Below are 24,308 nucleotides of genomic sequence, written 5' to 3'. Positions count from 1 at the left end.
TCATGAATTGCAGCACTCAGGTTTTGACTACATGTGCGCTTTCTTTCACATCGTACACTACTGTCTCTCACCCTAAGTGCCCTTCATTTCTCCCAATTAAAAGACAAAGCAAGCCGGGCAGTGGTGGCGCACGCCCTTAATTGCAGCACTCGGGAGGCAGAGGCAGGCAGATTTCTGAGTTTGAGGCCAGCCTGGTCTACAGAGTGAGTTCCGGGACAGTCAGGGCTACACAGAGAAACCCTGTCTCAAAAAAACAAAACAAAACAACAACAAAAAAAAACAACCAAACAAACAAAAAGACAAAGCAAGACTTTTTTTCCCAGCTTGTCTGTCTCTGTGTTAGAAATGGTTCAGTTTCTTTCTGGAGTAGACGACATGCTCTTATTTTGGTGTCTGTCACCCCAGTACTGCATGTTTGTCACAAGTCATCCTCCACCTCAGTAGCAGCCCTTACCCGTGAGAAGATTCTTAATCTGTGTGGCCCCTTGTGGGTGGTGCCATCCCTGGGCTGGTGGTCTTGAAAGCAAGTTGAGCAAGCCAGGGGAAGCAAGCCAGTAAGGAACATCCCTCCATGGCGTCCACATCAGCTCCTGCTTCCTGACCTGCTTGAGTTCCAGTCCTGAAGTCCTTTGGTGATAAACAGCAGTGTGGGAAGTGTAAGCTGAATAAACCCTTTCCTCCCCAACTTGCCTCTTGGTCATGATGTTTGTGCAGGAATAGAAACCCTGACTAAGACAAGCCCTTTATTTCTTTTGCAGAGGATGTAGGTTCCATTTCCAGCGCCTGCATGGTACCCTACAACCATCTGTAACTCCAGTCCCTGGGGGTACAATGCCCTCTTGTGACCCTCATGGACACCAGATATGCACTGGGTATACAGACATATATACAAGCAAAACACTCATAAACATAAATCATTAAAACAGCGTCAAAGTCCAAATGTATAAATTCTAAAACATTAAAGTTGAAAAGATTAAAATAAAAATAAGCACTCACAGTCAAATGTGGTGTTATGCCTACATCAGCGTTTGTACTGGGAAGTCTCCTTCTTCCTTCCTCTGCATTTGTTTCCAGATGCCACAGGTGGGGGTGTGGCCTGATCACAATCTGTGCCCTCCCAGTTGAGAAAGAGTTCTGAGTCCAAAGTGTTCCTTCTGGATGTCCCCGGTCTAACGCAGGCCTGCACATCAGACATTTCTCTTTGTTGTCTCTCTGCCTGATGCTCACTGAGACTGTGGTTCTAAGTGGAGTGGAAGGCTCACTCACAGGTGTGTGTCGCTGCAGCCAGTTGTGGTGTGCACTTCCTGTGGTCCCGTATAGCTCCTCCAAGCAGTGATGTGGATGGCAGGCGGACATCAGAATGTGGATGCTGGGAGACTCAGGCACCCTCTTCTGCTTTTCCGTGCAGCCTCCTGTGATCCAGTCTCCCATGCTCACCGAGTCCAGCCTCTGGGCTGGCTATCCGGCGGATTGGCCTGAACCCATTAAGTTCTCCAGGCAGCCAGCAGTCTACAACCCAACCGAATGGAGGGTAAAGCTGGCTTTAACAAGATTTTAAACGTAGCCGAAAAGTATGTAATGCTGTGGTTTCTAAATGGTTTACACTTTGTTTTTTAATACAGGAAGACATGGAATCCCGGTCAGTTCCTCTAGAAAGCAAACAGCAGGTGGCAGTCTTGCCGGGAAAGAAGGCAAAGGGACAAACACTGGAGCTGCAGAGCAGCAGGTACTGGCTTTCGTTTCATTTCTCCGAGTAAAACCAGCTTAGTGCCATCAGAAGGGACGAGAGCCCCGTGCACCAGACACATTCGATTTATAGAAAAAAAAAATCAACACAGTGATCAGATAGTTTGCAGTTTTATGTTCAATCCCACATTGGCCTGTGGGTGTCGCCTTCGGTTTGTGAGTGTCTGTACCATCTAACAGCGTGTAAGGCCTACATACCTGTTTGGTCCGATTTCCCCATCCCAGACACTACAGGTGTGCGGCAGGCACGGTGATGGGTGCCTGTAACCCAGCACTGGAGGTGGAGACAGTCATGAGTTTAAAGCTAGCCCTAGCTACATAGCCAGATCTTGTCTCAAAATCCGAGGGCTGGAGTGTGGCTCATTGGTAGTGCAATGGCCTTGTGTTAGAAAGCACCTGTAGTCCACCCCCAGCAGTGCAGGAAGGCAGGAAAGAAGGAAGGAGGGAGAAAAGGAAGAAAGGAAGGGAGGGAAGGAGATAAAAACCAGGAGAAAACTGCAATTCCAAAACCAAACACTTCGCACGAACCCAGGGCCCGCACAGCCTGACAGACATCTTTGTTCGTCCATCTTTTTTTTTTCAATTTTTATTAGGTATTTACTTCATTTACATTTCAAATGCTATCCCCAAAGTCCCCTATACCCTCCCCACCTGCTCCCCTACCCACCCACTCCCCCTTCTTGGCCTTGGTGTCCCCTTGTACTGGGGCATATAAAGTTTGCAAGACCAAGGGGCCTCTCATCCCAATGATGGCTGATTAGACCATCTTCTGCTACATATGCAGCTAGAGACACAAGCTCTGGGGGTGCTGGTTAGTTCATATTGTTGTTCCACCTATAGGGTTGCAGACCCCTTCAGCTCTTTGGGTACTTTCTCTAACTCCTCTATTGGGGGCCCTGTATTCCATCATCCATCTTTCTTTAGAAAGTGGTATATGATCATCATGGACTGACAAAAAATGCGTCACACCTCATTATTTTCCTCACCTTCCCCTTCTCACCCTAGCAAGCAGGTCTGTTGGACCTGGAGCGACACAGGAAAAGCGCTTCCAATGGTTTCTCTCATGTTTTGGCACTGTCTGAACTCTCTATGTGCCTGTGAGTAATGTCTTTGAGCTCAGCTTCTCTGCCCTGCCCCATGGCCTCTCAGGGCACCCATGGCCTATCAGACCATGGCTGTTTCTGGTCCGTCATATAATCAAGCTGCATATAAATTGCTATTTGCGCCTCAAATGTATATTTTCCAAAGTGTCTGAAGCCCGGTGCTGGCTCATCAGCAGTCGCAGTTCTGATTAAACTTTTCCAAAGACTGAACATGGATCCATATATAATTGCAGCTGAACATTACTCGAAAGAGAATTCCAAGAAAGCTAGCTCAAGACAGAAAGGGAAGCCAAGTTTATGCTCCATATGTGGGCTCAAATTAAAGGGCCCGTTTCATTTCCAGACCAATGCAACCTATATTCTGATTTTAGGAATACAGCAGCATATCACACCCTTGCTTGGTCGGATCATTTCAGGCAACTGTGGAAAGGGATGAAGGGAAGGGAAGCCGGAGTTAGGGCTGCAGATGCAGCTGACTTATTGTCCCTATGCTGTGGTGAAAAACCACAGCCAAAACAAACTGGGGGAAGAAAGGGTTTATTTGGTTTGCACTTCCATATCTCTGGTCATCATGGAAGGAAGTAAGGGCGAGAGCTCACACAGGGCAGGAACCTGGAGCTGATGCAGAGGCCATGGAGGGGTGCTGCTCACTGGCTTGCTCCCCATGGCTTGCTCAGCCTGCTTTCCTACAGAACCAAGACCACGAGGCTAAGGATGGCTCCACCCACAGTTGGCAGAGCCCTTTCTCATCAATCACCAATTAAGAAAAACCCCTACCTTGTTTTGTATTATCATGTTAGTTATCATGCACTGCATGTAGCAAAAATCATCTTGAGAGGAAATTTGTATACCCAGTATCTAATCATTTGAACCCCTGAGACTATTTTTGGCTGCCCGTCATTCTTTGATGAGAGGAATGGAGGCAGCGGAGGTAACTGAAAGCTTTGGGGTTTTTGTTTGTTTGTTTGTTTGTTGTTTTTTGTTTTTTTTAACAAAAACAAACTTTTAAATATACAAATAAAAACACATTTAGTATCCATGCTCCAGAATATTTTAAAGACCAGAACTCATGTCCCATTGTGTGTTTCACCCTGAAGGGCTGTCACGGAGCCTGGTGCCAGCAGTCCTGACCTTCCATCAGGAGAGGATGCCAAGGTAAAATGCTGTTTTATTAGATTAATTTTCTTGTTCTGAATCTAGCTTTTCCAGGATTTGTCCTAAGTTACATGGTTCCTTCTCTATTATCATTTTTATGTGGAAAGTTTGTCAGAGAAAACCGTCCTAGACAATTTGTGTAGTTGATTTGTTTTGCTTTGGTTTTTTGTTTGTTGGTTGGTTTGTTTTTGAGACATGGTCTCTCTGTGTGTCAGCAGTTTTCAGCCTGTGGGCTACAACCCCTTTGGGGGAGAATGACCCTTTCATGGGTCACATATCAAATATCCTACATATTAGATATTTACATTATGATTCACACAGTAGCAAAATTCCAGTTATGAAGTAGGGACAAAAGTAATTTTATGGTTGGGGGGTCACCACAACACGAGGAATTGTATTCAAGGGTTACAGAATTAGGAAGGTTAAGAAACTCTGCTCTATATAGCCCTGGCTATCTTAGAACTCACTATAAGGACCAAGTTGGCCTCAAACTCACAGAGATCTTCCTGCCTCTGTTTCCTGAGTGCTGAAATTAAAAGTATGTGCCACCACAACTGGCTTGGAGGTTTTTTTTTTTTTTAAATTGTGATGAAAGCCAAAGAGATAATAAATACTTGGAGGCTTTCTCATAGAGTTGAAATAATGGCCCAGAAATGCATAGTGACAGTGAAGTAGTTTGCTGACAAAACACCACGACTGGGGTAACTTATAAAAGAAAGTGTTTAATTTGGAGCTCATGGTTCCAGAGAGTTAGAGTCCATGAACATCCTGGTGGGAAACATGGCAGCAGGCAGCAGGCAGCAGGCAGCAGGCAGCAGGCAGCAGGCAGCAGCCAGCAGGCAGCAGGCAGCAGGCAGCAGGCAGCAGGCAGCAGGCAGCAGCCAGCAGCCAGCAGCCAGCAGCCAGCAGCCAGCAGCCAGCAGCCAGCAGCCAGCAGCCAGCAGCCAGCAGCCAGCAGGCAAGAGCTCACATATTGGTCCACAAGCAGAAGGCAGAGAGAGCTAACTGCACATGACATGGGCTTTAGAAATCTCAGAGCCCACCCCCAGTGACACACCTCCTCCAACATAGCCACTCCACTGAATCCTTCCCAAACAGTTCCACCAACTGGAAATCAATCATTCAAACATATGAGTATATGGGGGATGTTCTTATTCAAACTACCATGATACAGTAAATAAAAGTGAAAATTGAGCAAAGATTATTGACATAAGTATGCATTATTGTGATTTTAAAAATTATATTATTGTGACTTATCCAATATTCATGTCTAAAATCTGTATTAAATTAGTTACCACAATAATCAAGAAATATGCCTCTGTCTGCAAAGAAAGGCTACGCAGCAGAGCACCTGTGGGTGCATTTTCCTCTAGTACTTTTTATTCTAGTTTGAAGAGAGTTTTTTCCCCTTTTTTGATGCCATTTTCAGACTAATATGAACATTGTAGAAACATAGGCATGTATGCACAGCTTATCAATATTTTCATTACAAATGAAATATACTGTGTTTTCTAAGTTGTTCAATTAAAACTATGTTTGATGTCTTACCAGCTGTAAACCCTGTGAACTACAGTAATGACCAGTGTGGCAAGATAGGCCAATGGGCGCAGTAATGGCATGAATGTTAAGGGGGTAACCAAATCCTTTCTAACTGGAGGTGAATCATGCTCCACACGAGAAAACACATGCCTAGGGCTGTAAATGTGGCTAAGGTTCTGTGGGTAGGAGCTCACAGGCCCCAGGGGCGGACCTACTATTATCATTATACATGAACATAGTATTACATTGCCCTCTAGATCTACATCTCTCTACCCCTAAGTGAGTGAGGCTCTCAGAGAAGTTTCTTTGTGGAGTTGATGAAATGCAGTGAATGTCTGAGGAGTGCTGATCTGAGACATGCATACCACACCCTCGCTCCAAGGCTTAGGCATGCATGTCCCAGAAAGCAGGTGGTTAAGAGCCACATGTTTGAGGAGACCAGAGCAAAAGAGTGGCGTGTGGACATGATAGGACTGTTGCACTCATGAACTCAGACAGCAATGGCCATCTGCAGAAGACTTGCACAAAATGTATCCAGATCAACCATTCTAGCACAGAGAGGGGAAAGGTTCATCACCCCACCCCCCCAACTCCTAACGGGGGATCTATTGATAGGAGTTAATGGCTCCTGAGGAAAGGGGAGTCAACTTTCCTAAAGCATGTGGCTCCTGGTAGGACAACCATGCTCTGGTGATTACCTCATACCCAGCACTCTTCATGATGCTTCTAAAGGCAGTCAGGTTGACAATGATAATCCAGCCATCTCAGCTAATTGAGCACATTTTCAAGAGTCTAGTGATCTTTTGTGTATCTTCTGAGAAATATCTATTCAGTTCATCAGCCTGAACTGAACATTGTTAGACTGGATGACTGTTTTTTTTGTTTGTTTGTTTGTTGGTAGTTTAAATTTTGTAGTTCTTTAATATATACCTTAGATATTAAGTCAATGTCTAATACATAGCTGACAAAGATTTCTTTTTTACCCTTCTGTAGGCTGCCTCTTCTCTCTGGCAATTGCCTTCTTCACTGCTCAGCATTTTAATAGCACACAGTCCCAACATCTATTTATCTATTGTTTTCTACCGAACTGTGGGGCACTGAGCTATACACAGACAGTCTGGTTTCCAGTTGAGTTGAGGTCTGAACCCCGGGACCTGGTGGTGATAATTCACCTACATGGGATGGAAGGAGTTCTCTCATGTCTCCTGGAACCCTGGCTTCTGTCTAAGTTACCACCCCCACAACCCCCCCACAAGAGAAGCATGGCTAGCAGTCACGTAAGCAATGCTGCAAGCTTCTAACCTTCAGGCTAAACTCCTCCCCAGTTACCTAGCAACAGTAAAGATAGCAGCATACCATAAGAGGGGCTGTTTGGCCCCTCACTCCTTTGCTCTCTTGCTCTTACTCCCCTTACTCTCCTCTTTCCTCTCACTCTCTTCCTCTCTCTCCCTCTTACTCTCTAGCCTTTCTTCTCTCTCTCTTCCCCCTTCTCTCTTCTTGGCCATGGCTGGTCTCTCTCTTTTACCTTCCCTCCTTTCCCCCTGCCTTTCTACAATAAAGCTCTAAAACCATAGACTGTCTCTGTTCATCAAGGCCTGCTGCGCTTACTCTCACCTGTGTGGGAACCTCTCTCCCTCAGCCCTCTCTCCCATAACCCCNGGGCTANAGGGTGTCGCCCCAGGGCCCCTGGTATCGGGGGCTGCCCCTTGTCCACTCCCCTTCCCCCACCCCCGTCGAGTGGGGTCAGTGGCTTAGATGCCCACCTGGGGCCAAGTGGAAAGCATCTGGCAGCCCTCCCAAGTCCGCCTGCCCAAAGCATAGGAGGAACTCTGGCCGGACATGGGCTATCTTCCCTCCTCCCTCCTTCCCCTACCCTTTTAGTTCCCACACCGAACTAGAGTCCTTTGTGGAAAGAAAACCCATATTAATTCTTACATGGCTTTGAAGTGTTTTCCTCCAACAGTTTACAGTTTTCATTAAGGTCTTTGGTCTGTTTTGAATGGATGACTGTGTGGAGTGAGATGTGTGGATCTTTGTTCCTGCTTCTAACTGTGGGAACCCAGCACGCTAAGCACCATTGGTTAGAGGCTATTCTTTTCTCCAGTGGATGTTTTTGACAATTACATAAAAAGTAAGTGGCCTTATGTGCCTGGGTTCATATGTGCATCTGTGTTCTATTCCAGTGTTTCACATGTCTGTCTTTGTTTTAATGTTCTATGTATATGGCGTTCTACATGCATGTAAGGGTACCACATGTATGTGGTGTCCCTCAGAGTCCAGAAAAGGACATTGGATTACAGGAAGCTGAGATTGTAGGTGGCTGTGAGCTGCCATGTGCCTGTGGGAACCCCTACAAGGACAGCAAGTGCTCCTAACTGTCGAGGTGTCCCTCCAGATCCCTCGTGTCTGTCTCTCTGCCAGTGTAATGTGTGTTTTCTTGATATGATATCATAATAGAAATAGAGATTACTCATTGTGATGCCTTCAGGATCTCTCTCTAAGGATTGCTTTGTTTAGTGGGAACCCATCTGGATTTTAGCAGTTTATTCCATACTGATGAATGTCGTTGGGATTTTGACGTGGATTGTATTGAATCTATAGATCACTTTTGGTGAAATATCAGTTTGCACAATGTTAAATCAGCCAATTATGATCATGGCAGGTCTTTCCATGGTCTATCATCTTCTTTAAGCCCTTTCTTCTGTGTTTCCTTTTCCTTATAGAAGTCTTAATCTCCTTTGTGGGGTTTATTTTTTGGTATTTTTGTCTTTTAAGATGTCAGAAAGGATTTTTTTTACTTCTTTCTTGGTTAATTTGCTATTGGCATGTAGGGAAGCTCCTGATTTTTACCTGCTGATTTTCTATCCTGATAATTTGCTGGAAGCCTAAGTGTTTTCTGGTAAAAAAATAAAATAAAATATCAAAGCGCTATGATTGGGGCTGAAGGAGCCATGTTGTCTTGCCTTTCCATGTTTCACGTCACAATGACACATAAGATTCCTCTCCAGCACTAACCAACCTGTGTATAGCAGAGCTGCTGCTTCACCCACATCCTCCACTGGGCTTGAGCTACTGAGGGCTGGTTCGTGACTTTTCCTCCCCGCCGCCCGCCCCCCTAGCTTCTCCATGAATCTTTGTTTTTCTCTCCTTTCACTTGGTGACTTGTGACACACTCTGTGTTTGAGATACAACCCATTTTTTTCTCATTCTGACCGTCCTTCATGAACTGAGTTTTGAGGGTGGCTGATGTGATGGCCCCGGCAGCATTTCACAGGGGAGGGACAGCACATGTGAAGGCCCATGGAGAGAAGAGACACCATTTATGTCTTGTCTGCCTTACACCATCACATCCACAGAGTATTTTTGGAGATTTTTAATTATGTTAATATGTTGTGAGTTATTGAGTTACTGTTTTGTTTGTACAGGATGAATTGGTGTCACTTTTAGCCTCTCTGGAGAAAAAAAAACCACAAATGAAAGAATTTCCAGTAACTGAAGCTGCCAAGTGTCAGACAGATGTCAAGCTGCAGAGGTGCCCAAGTTCCCTCCTTTCTCTGTGTAACAGCCTCTCTGGCACTCTGGAGTGATTTCGGTCACCGGGGATCTGAAGAACTAAGCAGACAGGGACACACTTCATTTCTACTTTATGAGATATAATTATCAGAACAAAGCATGTGTAAATCATACACAAACTATTCAGTGTGGCCACAAAGAATTTGTTGAAGAGAATTAATATTCTCCTAACTCACAATCTGGTCTCAGGACTCGTGGGGCTAAAGAATTCCACGTTGGTTTTACCAATTCTGTAAAATACAGGCTCATGCATATTTACTCAGCATTGAGTCCATGTCTTATTTTTGTTTTCATCGCTTCTTTCTGATGCCCACGTCCTGTGAAAGTGTGTTGTTAAACACAGTGGGAACTGACAGTCACTCTCTTATTTGGGTGACCGTGCTTCAGATGGCAGGAGCAGTCACCTAATGGCATCTCTGAGTGATCGTTGACTGTGATTACCAGAATCTTTTTACATTGTTTATAGTGTCTTAGATTTTATGTCTAGTGAGCACAGGACGTTGGGGTAAACTGTCTTTATTTGCATTAAGCATTTTTCAGTGAACATAGGTAATAAATGGATGGCAACAAGAACACAGCCGATTTGAGCTTCACACAAGATTGCACTTAGTTCTTAGATTCCACACTTGAGACATCGATTAGTGGCTTTTTTTTTTTTTTTTTTTCGAGACAGGGTTTCTCTGTGTAGCCCCAGCTGTCCTGGAACTCACTTTATAGACCAAGCTGGCCTTGAACACAGAAATCCACCTGCTTCTGCCTCCCAAATGTTGAGCCCATCACTTTGAATCTCATTTTAACATTGTCTTTATGTGTTTGTTTAATTGCAAATGCCATAAAAACTTGGAGAACTTGCACATTTGGAGTATAGGTGGCAACTTCTCTTGTATTTAATGAAACATTCTTTAAAGAATTTAAAGTCTTTGTTAAATCTTTTTATCCTTCTACTAAACAGTACTTAATGCTTCTTATTTTTCTCATTTGTTTAAAAAGACAAGGTGTTTTAGAATTTGAAGAAAAGGGACTTGAAATTTGCCAAGACAGCAATCTAGGTAAGGCCTGGAATGGGAATTATCGTAGAACAAAAACACAAACAAAAAAACAAACAATTAAGTAAATTAAATCATGAAAATGGTGTTTACAAAGTGAACATATAAAATGATTATTATTTATTTGCCTAGAATCTGAGATGTTTAGTGAGTTCATCATTAAGTATATCTTTTTTTTTTTTTTTTTTTGAGACAGGGTTTCTCTGTGTAGCCCTGGCTGTCCTGGAACTCACTTTGTAGACCAAGCTAGCCTCGAACTCAGAAATCCGCCTGCTTCTGCCTCCCAGGGGCTGGGATTAAAGGCGTGCACCACCATGCCCCGCCCATTAAGTATATCTTGTTTTCTGAAACAGTGTGACTTGAAAAAGATCATTTTCCTTTTGTGGTCTTGGGATTGAACCTAGAGCTTACCAGATTCTGGATTCCGTGCTCGCTCACCAAAACACATCTCTGTCTCTTATAGTTTCTTTTATTAATATTTATGGGTGTAAGTTCTGATAGCAAAGTTTCTTTCAGAAATCTTTACATTTTAACATATTTGTTTATTTCCTACTGATGGCCTTGGACCTAACACTTATGTCTTAGTTGCTTTTTTATTTTATTTTATTTTATTTTTTTAAAGCTTTATTTATTTATTATATGTAATTACACTGTAGCTGTCTTCAGACACTCCAGAAGAGGGCGTCAGATCTCATTACAGATGGTCGTGAGCCACCATGTGGTTGCTGGGATTTGAACTCAGGACCTTCGGAAGAGCAGTCGGGTGCTCTTACCTGCTGAGCCATCTCACCAGCCCAGTTACTTTTTTATTAATGTAAAGAATGACATGACCAACGCAACTTATAGAAGAAAAAAAATTATCTGGGGTTTACAGTTTCAGAGAGTTAGAGTCTCTAACCATCTATAGCAGAGAACATGGGAGCAGGAGGGGAGGCATGGCACTGAACATGAGCTGAGAGCTTACACCTTTATTCCCAAACGTGAGGCAGAAAGAACTAACTAGGAATGGCACAGGCTTTTGAAACCTCAAATCCTGCCTCAAATGACACACCTCTTCCAAGGCCACACCTCCTAATCCTTCCCATACAGTTCCACCAACCAGGGACCAAGTATTCAAACATGTGAGCCTATGGTTGTGTGTGTGTGTGTGTGTGTGTGTGTGTGTGTGTGTGTGTGTAAAGCATCCTGCTACATCTATGACCTTCCTTTTCTATGAGTATAGTATTATCCTGGGGAAGACTTGAGAGTTCCAATACTTACTTTTTGTGCTTTAGAGGATGTAAAGAAAGTTTTCTTTATGTGGAGAGAGCCCTCTTTTGGCCCATTCTGAAGCTTGAATGTGATAATTTTATTTCTGTGGTTGTCATATCAGATAGCAACTTTCTCTTCCTCAGTGGTACATTTCAAGCTTCTCTCTGCTATAAAGATGGCGAGGAATGGGTAAATCATCATGAAATGGTCTTCCCATGAGATGGGTCCATGGGAGACAAAGTGAGCTATTTACATCACAGCAAGATAGAGAATCTAGCTAGAACTGAGAGTCGTCATTAGCTTTTCCTAGTAAGACCGAGTATACTGATGTCTCTTTCCTTCTGCTGGATCCTTGTTCCTTGTCTTAGTTATTAAGATTTCAACTGCTGCAATGAAGCACCATGTCCAAAAGGCAAGTTGGGGAGGAAAGGGTTTATTCAACTTACCCTTCCACATCTGTGAGCATCATTGAAGGAAGTCAGCACAGGAGCTCACACATGGCAGGAACCTGGGGGCAGAAGCTGATGCAGGGGTGACAGAGGGTGCTGCTTACTGGCTTGCTTCCCATGGCTTGCTCAGCTTACAGAAACCAGGACCACCATTCCAGGGATGGAACCACCCCCAATGGGCTTGACTGTTCCCCATCAATCACTAATTGAAAAAATGCCTTACAGCTGGACCTTACGGAGGCATTTCCTCACTTGAGGTCCCCTTCTTTCAGATAACTCTAGTTTGTGTGTCAAGTTGACATAAGACCAGCCAGCCCATTCCTCCTCTACCCGTTATGTTTTGCAAAGTTTCAAAGGACCACGGCCATCCACTGAAGCTGCTTTTGGCAGGATTCATCTGAAGCTGAGCAGTTTCCATGGAAAACTCCCCAGCAGTTGTGTTGTGTCCTAACAAAGCAAGTTCACAGAGAGGAGAGGTGACTCAGTCATGACTCTGACTGCTCTTCCAGAGGACTGGGGTTCAACTCTTCACCATTCAGGTGATGGTTCAAAATCATCGGTAATTCAAGTTCCAGGGCATCCAGTGCCCTCTTCTGGCCTCTACAAGGACCAGACAGACAGACATACAGGTGGTGTACAGACTTGCACATGAGCAATGCACTTACATACTTCAAACAAAAATGAAAAATAGTTTAAAATAAAAAATAAGCACATGCCCTTAGCTCGGCTTCTCCTGCCATTAGCCCCGAAGAGTCACATTGCCTGTATTTGACACCAACGGCCTCTCATACTGGCTATGCTAATAATGTCATTTTCTGCCAGTCTGATGGTATTCAGCTAGTCTGGCTATAGAGCATGGTAGTTTACATTTAGGTATTAAATTTTGACGAGTTTCTTTCTCTTTTGATTTGCAATACACAAACTAGTGAAAGTATAAGGTTTTAAAGAGTAGATTGTCTGTCATTAGAATGCAAGGCTCCAAATTTATTCATACACCAAATAATCACCAGTTATACCATTTTAATATACTAATTTTTCCATACACACACACACAGAGAGAGAGAGAGAGAGAGAGAGAGAGATACACACATTCCTGTTTTTCAAAACAGGGTTTCTCTGTGTAGCCTTAGCTGTCCTGGATCTCACTCTGTAGACCAGGCTGGCCTCAGAATTCACAGAGATCCACCTGCCTCTGCCTCCCTGAGTGCTGGGATTAAAGGGATGCGCCACCCCCTCCAGGCTTTCCTCTCTATTGTTTTATATTGCTGATTAACAATATATTTTTCCTTTACCTTTAGAAGCAGCTGAAAGTACTGAGTCCTATTCAATACTAAGGTAGGATTTTAAAGATTAAGTAGAGAAAAAAGGACACCTGGTATATGTTAGTGTCCTCTGGCTCGCTGCCGAGGATGTGCTTGACACTGGCTGGATTGTAGTCATCACAACTTGTTTGCAGAACATGCATGCTGTCTGTCATAGCCCATCTTCGTCAGCTAGGTGCCTCTCACTGAGGGGCTCATAGTCCCACAATTGCCAGTAAGTTGATCCAAGGAATTAGACGGTCTGCTTTCTCAGTGCCTTTGCCTGCTCTTCTGTATAAGCGATAAAACCGAGAAATTGCTTCATATAACCTCAATTCACAAAGTCCAGCCACGGGAGCTCTTGTATAGAGTGTTCCCAACAAGCTTGGTGGTGCTATAATCATGGTCCTAAAAATCTTACAGCCACAGTCATAACCAAGGCCTGTTCTAACCAGTGAAAGTTTCAGGGTAGGTCTCAAACCCGTGGCTATCAGACCTTCAATTTGATACAGAACAAAATCATGCATCTTCTGTAGAGGAATTATTCTTCTAGAAGTGACCCATGCCGACATACAGACAGTGTTCAGCTAACTATTTAAATATATCCAGGAGCTATCTGAGTTGTTGTTGTTGTTGTTACTGACTCCTATTCATTTCCCCCACGAGCTACTACTGCTACTTCCTTAAATTTCATTTTTCAATGTGTTCTCATCATCAGTGAACACATTTGTTGTTGCTGTTGTCTTCATGCATGGGTCTGCCTTCTGTCCTTTGCTTGTGTAGACCCTATTGAGAGTCCACACGGTCCCAGGACTTTGGGGACTTCCTGAACACACTAAGCGGCAGGAATGAAATCCAATCTCATGTTCCTCATGCCTCAGGTCTGGGGCCTTTACTGATTGTTTATTTATCGGTGCTCTAAAGATGAAGTGTGTGAGAATTCGAAATCCATCCAAGATGAGGATGGAATTTAAAAAGCAGATCCAGGTTAGTTTCTAAGAGAAACAGAGAAAGGGGAGTTTTAGAGACTCAGATATGCTTTTGGTAACACTGATGATTTGAGAATATTTGGAGTCTATATCAAAATGATCATGATGATACAGGAGCTTAGGGGACATATTTATTAAGTTTGATATAATCTCCTGCACTAAGTAACACTTTTCATTTTCTAAATATGTCATTTCTATCTTTTACATTTCATAAAAAAACACATTTGACTTTAATTGAATAATATACTCATGATTATTTATTTGATTATAATAATATTAGTGTAGCATTCTCATGTTCCTATTAAAACTACAAATGGATTGTTTTTAACCTGTGCATTTATTAAAGAGAAATTTTTTTATATGTGTTTAGCGTAAAATGGATTAGAAGAGTGTTATATTTTATAAACATTCAAATTACAGATGTCCTTCATAAGACCAGTACAAAAAACATTACTAGGTTCTCTTTGAGAAAAATCAAATATTTACAGTGTAAAATGAATTCGTTGAACCTTAATATAGAAAAGTAGATTTTCTACATAGCACAGTTTCAGTGTGCTTGACACAATCCCAGACAAAGTGAGAGGGATTTTAAAGAACAGAACTCACCCATTTTTGTACATTTTTGTTCTGAAGGTTCACCAAACCTGATGTTAGTGACCCTGAGCCCACATCAAGAAAGGATGAATATAAGTTTGATACAAAGGTAAAATTCTTTGAGAAGTTGATCTTCTTGTTCTTAGTATGGATTGATTTAGCATTTGTTCTTAAAGTCAACAATAATCTACATATTATCCCTTTATACTGAACCCCGATCAAAGAAAACATTCGACATAGTTAGAATTAGTCAGTAGGTTTTTACTTGGGTCTCTCACAAAAGGATATTAACTATTCTTGGACAGCAACACCTGAATGAGGAAGTGATAAGAGAAAAACAAAGGGATGTAAAACTTAAATGCGGCAAACTTTGCTCATGATAAAGTAAAATTAAAATTTGGGGGAGAATTTGTGGAACAAATATGCCTTCATGTAGTTTTTTAAATAATACCTATAAAACTTTTATGAAACTCATGACTACAAAAAATTTAGTCACAGGCTGGAGGGTTTGCTCCGTGGGTAAGAGCACCCTCCGCTTTTGCAGAGGACTCAGGTTTGATTCTTAGCACCACATGGTGGCTCACAACCACCTGTAACCCCAGTTCCAGGGCATAAAGTGCCTTTTTCTGACTTCTACAGGCATCAGGCATGTCTATGGTGCCCAAGCACGTATGCAGGTAAAATATTTATACACATAAAAAATAAACTTAAATTTTAGAAATTTTCTGGTGTCTCATGGTTTTAACTAGCTAGCAGAAATATGTAAATTTTTATTCCTTTATTAACATATAGAGTTTACAAATATTTGTCATTATTGTGTGTATGTCTGTGTGTGTGTGTGTGCACACACATGTGTGTGTGTGTGTGTGCGCGCGCATGTGCGCGCGCACCTGTGTGCCCTTGCCCAGGGAGGTGAGTGAGATGGGTCCTCTGGAGCTGGAGTTGAGCAGTTGTGAGTGGGTTGTGTGAACTGCCTGGTGTGGGTGCTGGGAGACCATCCACAGAAATCCCTCTAGAAGACCAATCAGTGCTCTTATCTAGTGAGCCATCTCTCCAGCCCTTATTAGGGTGCTTTTAGAAAATTAATTGTATCATAAAGAATATAGATATTATTTGCAGCATAGTAATGAAGGTGTCAGCTGTATTCATGCACCCTACCATACGGGTGTTGGTTATCAAACTGGGTGTCCTGCTGTAGGACCCCCTCGTGAGGAACTCCCTCGGGTCCTCAGGTCACAGGAGTTGGGGTGTCCCGCAGAAACACGACAGAGAAGCCATCTTGTTGTAACCACACGAGGTACTTTAATGGCAGAGCTCTGGGTGGACTCGTATCTCACGCAGGAGACAGAGAAGTTGACCACGAGGCCCAAAAGCTTGGGGTCTTTATAGGGTAAGTGTCGGGGGGGGGGGACGGGGAGAGTTGGTGTGGCCACAAGTGATTGGCTCATTTGAACATAGTAGTGAGATTACAATGCAGCAAGATAGTACGTGCCAGCCGGAGCGGCGGAATTCCACAGGCCGGAGGCTTATCAGAGTCTGGGGGACCTCTGGTCAGTGTGTGACCCTGAGTGAGCCGGGGGAGATGCCTTCTTGCCACATGGTTTATGAGCTAATCCTGACAGCCCCGGCTGGCTCCGGCACTCCTTTTCCTCAGCCCCAGCCGGCACTCCTTTCTTTTATCTTTATACTCTTGTTAGTCTTAGCGGCCGGGTGGGCTCCGTAAAGTCTGGGCCTTGTCTTTTCACAGTGTTCAGCCTTGAGCCTTTGAATTTTAAACCTTACTCTCTTAGTTTTACATTCCCAAACTTTAAATCTGTATAATTTTCCTTTCAGTCTCAAACATAGGAAGATGGGTGCCTGGCTGGGGCAACTGAGATAATTGCCTAGCTAGCTGTCAGGTGGAGGAACAGAAGACCCTCAGCTGCCCTAAGAGAACAAAGGCTCTTTACTAGCCACATTCCTAATGATCTGGGGAACAGGTTTTGGGGAAGTGTTAAAGTTGGAGCTCCACACTACCTGTGATACAAAGTCCAGCTCCTGAGCCACACTCTCAGCACTGGAGAAAACTCTTCATCTGCGACACTTCGAAAGCATAGATGTTGTATATTTGTGTGTGCAGTTTGAATTTGTCTTCTCATAATAATGTTACCGTGTTATAGCAACACGTGGCCATGTCCAATGAGCAAATTAACAGTTGTGGTATGTTGTAAGAGTCAGTACTTTTCAGCAAAGAATGAAAAGCAAGATGAGCAACATAATCTACAATACTCCCTCTGGAAAACACCAGTTAGCATTTTCAAATATCCTGTCCAATCACTCTCAGAAAGTCTGACTGGCATTAATATTTATTGTCTCCCCATCTTTAATTGTGCTGTTTGAGCCTAGATCCAAGTGTATCGAATTAGTGCTCTACCACATAGTTGCCTACCCACCCCCAATACTAACAGTCAAACATTAACAGAACATTTTCAGTTTTGAAACTCAGGAACCCTCAGGATTATATTCTTCCTAACATCCCCAAATTATCCATATGTAAAGATTTAGCAGCTGTGAATGTCATGGCTTAGCATGTAACTGATTAGTGCATGTCAGAACTGATTCCAAATTTCTAAAATTTGAACAGTATCTGAAAAGTATTTGAGGGTTTATAAATCTGATACTTGAATAGTGATAGATTTATGATTTTACTCACTTTTTGATAACATTTTTTATGCTATGCTATGAAAAAGCTAGGAAACAAGAACTCTTTGTTTACTGATCTAGAATTAGGAAACTCAGTAGGATTCTAAAATAAGGTTTTACATTTCTAAAATCATACTGGTACTTTAAAATGCATAAATTGGCAGACCTAGCCTCCCCCTAACTCTCATTCTCTTCTCTCCAGACTTAGTCATAGACCTACTGTAGCAGAATCTCCTCCTCCCCTCCTATTTCTATTCCCTAGGGACACCACCTCTTGGTATAGACCCAGGGTCCCCCAACTCCTCCTTGCTCCCCCTCTCATCATCTCCTCCTCGCTCATCTCCATGCCTTTATATCACCCACCAACCGGAGATCCTATGGCCATCACGCTTGCCTAGGATCCAGGGTGAGCAACAGCAACCAATGACCCAAACATCCAACAAAAAGAGAGAGAGAGAGAGAGAGAGAGAGAGAGAGAGAGAGAGAGAGAGAACAGACATCTACACCAAGAAACACCTCAAATACCATAACTCCAGATGCCTAGATCCCAGAATAAAACCGCAGCATGAACAATCCAGACAACATGCCTCCTCCAGAAGCCAGTGACATACAGACAAACATAGTAGAGAAAGGCACATATAGAGACAGGCCCATTAGATTAAAATCTGACTTCTCAGTGGAGACTTTGAAAGCCAGAAGAGCCTGGATAGATGTTTTGAAAACTCAGAGAGACCACAGATGCACAGCATAAATAAATGGAATGATTAATTCTAAACCAATAAATTAAAGGAGAAGGAAAAAACTCACATACAAAAAAACCCCAGGAATCAATAATGTTCATTAATAACTTTTGATGTTAATGGTCTCAATGCTCCTCCAAATGGACACAGACTAACAGATTAAATTGGAAAACAGGGTTCATCTTTCTGCTGCATCTGAGAAACATACCTCACCAGCAAGGATGGACATCAACCCAGGGTAAAAAGGTAGTAAAAGGTCTTTCAAGCAAATGGACCCAAGAAGCAAGTAGATATCATCATTTTAATATCTGACATAATAGACTTCAAATCAAGACTAGTTCCAAGAAGGAAACTTGCATATTCATCAAAGAAAACATTCAAGAGAATATTACAATTACAAATATTTATACTCCAAACACATGGCCACCCAAGTTTGTAAAAGAAACACTACTATAACTAAAATCACATATTAACACTCACACAGTGAAAGTTGGTGACTTCAGTACACAATAAACAGGTCATTCTGACAAAAGCTTAGCTGAACTAAATGACATCATAAACCAAATGAACCTACTTGATCTTTTCAGAGCATTTTACCCAAACAAAAGACTATCCCTTCTTCTCAGCAGCTCATGGAACTTTCTCCAAAATTTACCACATACTCAGACACAAAGCAAATCTCATTAGATACAAGAATATTGGTTTAAAGCTGAATATCAATAACAACAGAAAGCTTACAAACTCACGGAAACTGACTATCTTCTAAATGAAAAATGGGTCAAGACAGAAATAAATAAGGAAATTTAAAAGTTTTTATAACTTAATGAAAATATGACATATCCAAACCTATAGGACACAATGAAGGCAGTTCTGAGAGTCAAGTTCATAACAGTAAGTATATGTATGTATGTATGTATGTATATATATATATATATACATATACATATATACATATATATATACATATATATACATATATACATATATATATATATATATGTGTGTGTGTGTGTGTGTGTGTATATGTATGTGTGTGTGTGTTTGTGTATGGAAAGGTCTCATGCTAGTAATTTAGTGGCACACCTGAAAGCTCTAGAACAGTAAGAAGAAATAACACCCAAAAAAGTAGATGGAAAGAAATAATGAAACTTGGAGCTGAAATCAATGAAAAAATATAAAATAAATCAGTGCAAAGAACAAATCAAAGGAAAAATTGTTTCTTTGAGAAAATCAACAAAATTGACAGAACCTTAGCCAAATTAATCAAGAAGACATACAAGAACCAGATTAATAAAATTAGGCCCAGAAAGAAGATCCATATGTAAATGGTACATTATAACAATGAGGAAATTCAGAGCATCATTAAAGATATGCTTTTAAAATGTTTATTTTTTCACCATACTAGAAAAAAACATAAAATAAATGGATGAATTTCTTCATATATAGAACCTATTGCCTTAGTTACTTTTCTTTTACTGTCAAAGAGCATCATAACAAAGACAATTATAAAAAAATGCATTTAATTGGGGGCTTGGCTATGGTTTCATAAGGTTAGTCTATAGTTATCACATTGGGGAGTACGGCAGCAGGCAGATAGGCATGGTGCTGGAGCAGGAGCCGAGAGCTCACACCCTGATCCACAAGTTGGAGGCAGAGAGAGAGGCTAGGCCTCGTACAGGCTTCTGAAGCCTCAAAAGGCCACCCCTAGTGACACATCCCCTCCAAAAGGCCATACCTCCTAATCCTTCCCAAAAACAATTGCACAAATTAGGGACCAAATATTTAAATATATGAGCCTATTGAGTCCAAACATTAAGTCAAGATGAAGTAACAAACAGATCTGTAACTCATAGTGAAAATCGCCTAGTCAAAAAAGCCATGGATAGATTCACTGTAGAATTCTCCCAAACCTTTAAAGAAAAAATTAACACCAATAATCTTCAAATTATTCTGAAAAATAGAAACTAAAAAATAGTTCCTAATTATTTTTGTGAAGCTACTATGATCTTAATATAAAAACCATACAAACACCTAGAAAATTACAAAACATTTTCCCTCATGAACATAAACGCAAAATTTCTCAATAAAACACATGCACCAAGATCAGCAATAACTGGGATCTCATGAAACAGAAAAGCTTCTGTATGGCAAAGCACACTATCATTCAAAGGAGAAGTTACACAGAATGGGAAGAATTTTTACCAATTACACATCCAGTAGAGGGCTGGGGATTGCCAAAGTCCACCAGAAATCACAGATATTTACATCATAACTCATAACAGTAGCAAAATTACAGTTATGAAGTAGCAATGAAAATAATTTTATGGCTTTGGGGATCACCTTAACATAAGGAACTGTATTAAATGGTCATGACTTTTAGGAAGGTTAAGAATCACTGATCTAAAATATATAAAGAACTCAAAAAACTGGATGCCAAGAGAATAATAATCCACTTGCAAATGGGGTATAGATATGAACAGAACTCTCAAATGGCAGAGCAACACTTAAATGTCCTTAGTCATCAGGGAAATGAAAATCAAAATTACTTTGAAGTTTTATCTTATGCCTGTCAGAATGGCCAAGATCAATAAAACAAAAGACAGTGGATGCCCAAATCTGTAATCCATAAAAATACAAAATTATTTCATTTGAACCTTTCATTAGAGGTTCAGTTACAGACACCAGTTTGTACTTGCTACCTCTGCCTTTTGTTTTTGTTTTTGTTTTTGTTCTTTATTATTATTATTTTCTTTATTTACATTTCAAATGCTATCCCGAAAGTTCCCTATACCCCCCCCACCCCTGCTCCCCTACCCACCCACTCTGCTTGTGGACGTTGTACATCGTGGTGCGGAGCCTAGTGCGCACCACGATGTACAACGTCCACAAGCAGAGAGGCCACTATATCAGGGTCCCTTCAGCAGAATCTTGCTGGCATGTGCATTAGTATCTAGGTTTGGTGGCTGATGATGGGATGGAGTCCCAGATGGGGTAGTCTCTGGATAGTCCATCCTTTCATCTTAGCTCTAAATTTTGTCTCTGTATCTATATCCTTTCATGGGTATTTTGTTCCTTATTCTAAGGAGGAATGAAGTATCCACACAATGGTCATCCTTCTTGGTTTTCTTGTGTTTTGCAAAATGTATCTTGGGTATTCTAAGTTTCTGGGCTAATATCCACTTATCAGTGAGTGCATATCTAGTGACTTCTTTTGTGATTGGGTTACCTCACTAAGGATAATATCCTCCAGATACATCCATTTGCCCAAGAACTTCATAAATTCATTGTTTTTAATAGCTGAGTAGTACTCCATTGTGTAAATGTACCACTTTTTCTGTATCCATTCCTCTATTGAGGGACATCTGGGTTCTTTCCAGCTTCTGGCTATTATAAATAAGGCTGCTATGAACATAGTGGAGCATGTGTCCTTATTACCAGTTGGAAGATCTTCTGGGTATATGCCCAGAAGAGGTATTTCTGGGTCCTCCGGTAGTACTATGTCCAACTACCTCTGCCTTTTTATCTGTTCCCCTCCTCCCCTTCCTCCTTTTCTTTCTGTGTTGGGAGAATCACAGGGCTGTGAGTTTGCCAAACAAGCCCCTTTCCACTGACTACTCACAAGATATACCCAGTAAGAACTATTTATTTCTATATAGTAAGTGAGAAAATGAAATTTAAGTTTCTATGTTACTTTTTAAGTTTTTAAGTTACTTTAAGATGTACATCTTCCATTGAATCCTTTTAATTTACCTTTTGCTGATAATTATGTGCCTGTGATGGATACACATCCAATTAACAAAATCACAATGTAGGTGTTTTTCTAAAATGAATTACCCATTACCAAAGAATCATGTGGAAAGATGGATTTGTAAGTAGTGTATACAAAACTACCGCTGGAAAATGTCTACTTACTTTTCCCAATACCCCCAGACGTGGGGCAATCAGAAACCTCTGTTGACTTTATCACGAACATTTATACATAAAGGACCTAACCCAAAACCCAGCACAGGCCCTGTGCCACTCCGCTGCTTGCAGCTGCGACCCTCGTGGTTGTTAGGACTCCTGTGATCTCTACAACCACCTCCAAAGCAATTTTCTTCTCAACTGAGAAGGATCTTGGTTTTGCACACAAGGTGTCACCGTTATGGAAGTAAACAATCTTAGTTCACCTACTATTCAGTTACTCCTTCTCAGAGACTAAATGTCAGTAAGCATCAATCAGTATTTAAAGGATGGTGAAATAAATGTTCTTGTAGTATTGAAAATTACCCAGCACATACCAGTGAGGATCAGTCTAATAACGGTGATATTCTGGAAGGACTGAGGTAAATGAGGGATTTTTTTTTTTTACATTTATTTATTGTCCGTGTGGGAGCATGTCCATGTCTCAGCATCCCATGAAGATAAGATCAGAGACCAACTTGGGGGAGTTGTTCATCTTTTTCCACTCTGTGGATTCTGGGGGGTGCGCCCAGGCTTTGGTGGAAGCCCTTTTACTTACTGAGAGGCATCTCACACCAGTCCTAAACTAGTTTTATTGGTTAATTTTGCTTGTATGGTTGTGTATTTAAATGCATACTATGAAAAGCCAAATGGTACACATCAAGTCTTTTTGTTTGTTTGTTCTTGCCCTATGACTTCTAAGGACGAGGATGGGTTAGAGAGGCATCTTCTGGCCCCCAGAGCGTCCCAGCATCAAGCCAAGCCGACGAGCCCTCCACCTGTACAACTCCAAGAAAGATCTCGGGAGCCAGAGATGGGCATGGCTTCTGATGAGGAAGATACGTCTGGACTTTCAAAATCCGCTAAGGGCCAAATACTTGAGGGAAAGTTGACATTAGGAGAAATCCCGGAGGGTAAAGAAACTGTACAATGTGTCATTAACAAGCCAACGCAGAAGGGTGATGCGATCTATAAAGATGTCAACGCTAGTGTTTACCTCAAGGAAGAGCGACCACCTGATGTCTCAGGAAAAGCTCACCTGACGTCGGCCCCCACTACACTGACCTACAATACGCTTGATTGTGGCGACAGAGATGTAAGCGCTGCGCTGGTCTCTGAAGCACTGCGGACCTCTCCCAGACAGGAGGAAGGTGGCCTTGGAAATGCCTTTCCATCTCCCTCGTCCTCTCAGGACGTGGACTACAGTGGCCAGTCACTTACTAAGTTTCCCTTAATGAGAAATAAATTAGACTGTGAAAATAACACGTCTGAATTGGAAGAATCTTTTCATAAAAGAAGAGAGAAATCTTCTAAAAATATTGAAAGCAGAAAGGTAAAAGGTAAGTGCCCAGAAGTACGTATGGGTGAAAAGCAAGGAGGCCATGAGTTCAAGAGCCAGTCGCAAAAAACTGTGAAACCAAAACGCACCGACTGGCAGTTAGATATCGGACACATGCTGAAGTCCAGTGATGACAACAGGAAACAACAAGAAAGGAGTCACGTGAGCGAAGTAAAAAGTTGGGGTGATTCTACCCTTGTAAGCGACATGAACAGGAAAAGTAAAGGCACACAGGACCTGTTCCTAAAGCCACTGCCCTGCAAGGGCCATTGTGAAGCCCCAGCGCGCGCCGTGGGAACCGCCAGCGATGCGCCCCCTGGTGGCCAGACGACTAGAGCTTTCGCGAATGAAGAACTGCGAGACAGGCTGTCAGACAGTGAGTTCCGAATATTGGAGGAAGAGATCCTGGCCTGGGAGAGAGTCCACCTTGAAAACGAGGTAGTTGCTCTGTTGCTGTCATGAGTTGCATGTCTGTTGTCTGTTAGTGTTGTCTTTTCCCCTAAGCAAGTCGAGTTATGTATGCATGAGATTGTGTGGCCTTGTAGACTACTATGTTTCCTAAGCAAAGGAACCTAACGCCGTGACATCCGCTTCCTCAACCACCCTGGGTATGTCATTTGAGATACTAGGAAGGAAGGACCTGGCATTTTGTAGGCATTTAGTAAGTAACTGCTCTTAACATTCCTTCTTCTCCAGTCTTGAAATACTGTGTGGTTTTATGGGATGAGATAATCCCATGGCAGTCTAGTATTTGCATGGTGGTCTTTCTTCTTCTTCTTCTTCTTCTTCTTCTTCTTCTTCTTCTTCTTCTTCTTCTTCTTCTTCTTCTTCTTCTTCTTCTTCTTCTTCTTCTTCTTCT

At 42.1% G+C, this 24,308-nt stretch overlaps 1 protein-coding gene across 1 annotated transcript in view; it reads left to right on the top strand.

Moving 5' to 3' along the window:
- Positions 1 to 24,308, top strand: part of LOC110330220 (ankyrin repeat domain-containing protein 26-like) — a 106,554-nt gene that overhangs the window by 28,924 nt on the left and 53,322 nt on the right. The window contains 8 exon segments of the mRNA XM_021210207.1: positions 1,409 to 1,531; positions 1,623 to 1,726; positions 3,947 to 4,004; positions 8,969 to 9,075; positions 10,107 to 10,165; positions 13,161 to 13,197; positions 14,786 to 14,855; positions 22,814 to 23,887. Of these exon segments, the coding sequence (XP_021065866.1) occupies positions 1,409 to 1,531; positions 1,623 to 1,726; positions 3,947 to 4,004; positions 8,969 to 9,075; positions 10,107 to 10,165; positions 13,161 to 13,197; positions 14,786 to 14,855; positions 22,814 to 23,887 (1,632 nt within the window).

This window comes from Mus pahari, chromosome 13 (assembly GCF_900095145.1).
Source record: "Mus pahari chromosome 13, PAHARI_EIJ_v1.1, whole genome shotgun sequence".
Lineage (NCBI taxonomy): Eukaryota > Metazoa > Chordata > Mammalia > Rodentia > Muridae > Mus > Mus pahari.
Note: the sequence above shows the minus strand (reverse complement) of the source record. Positions and strands in the feature narration are given on the sequence as shown.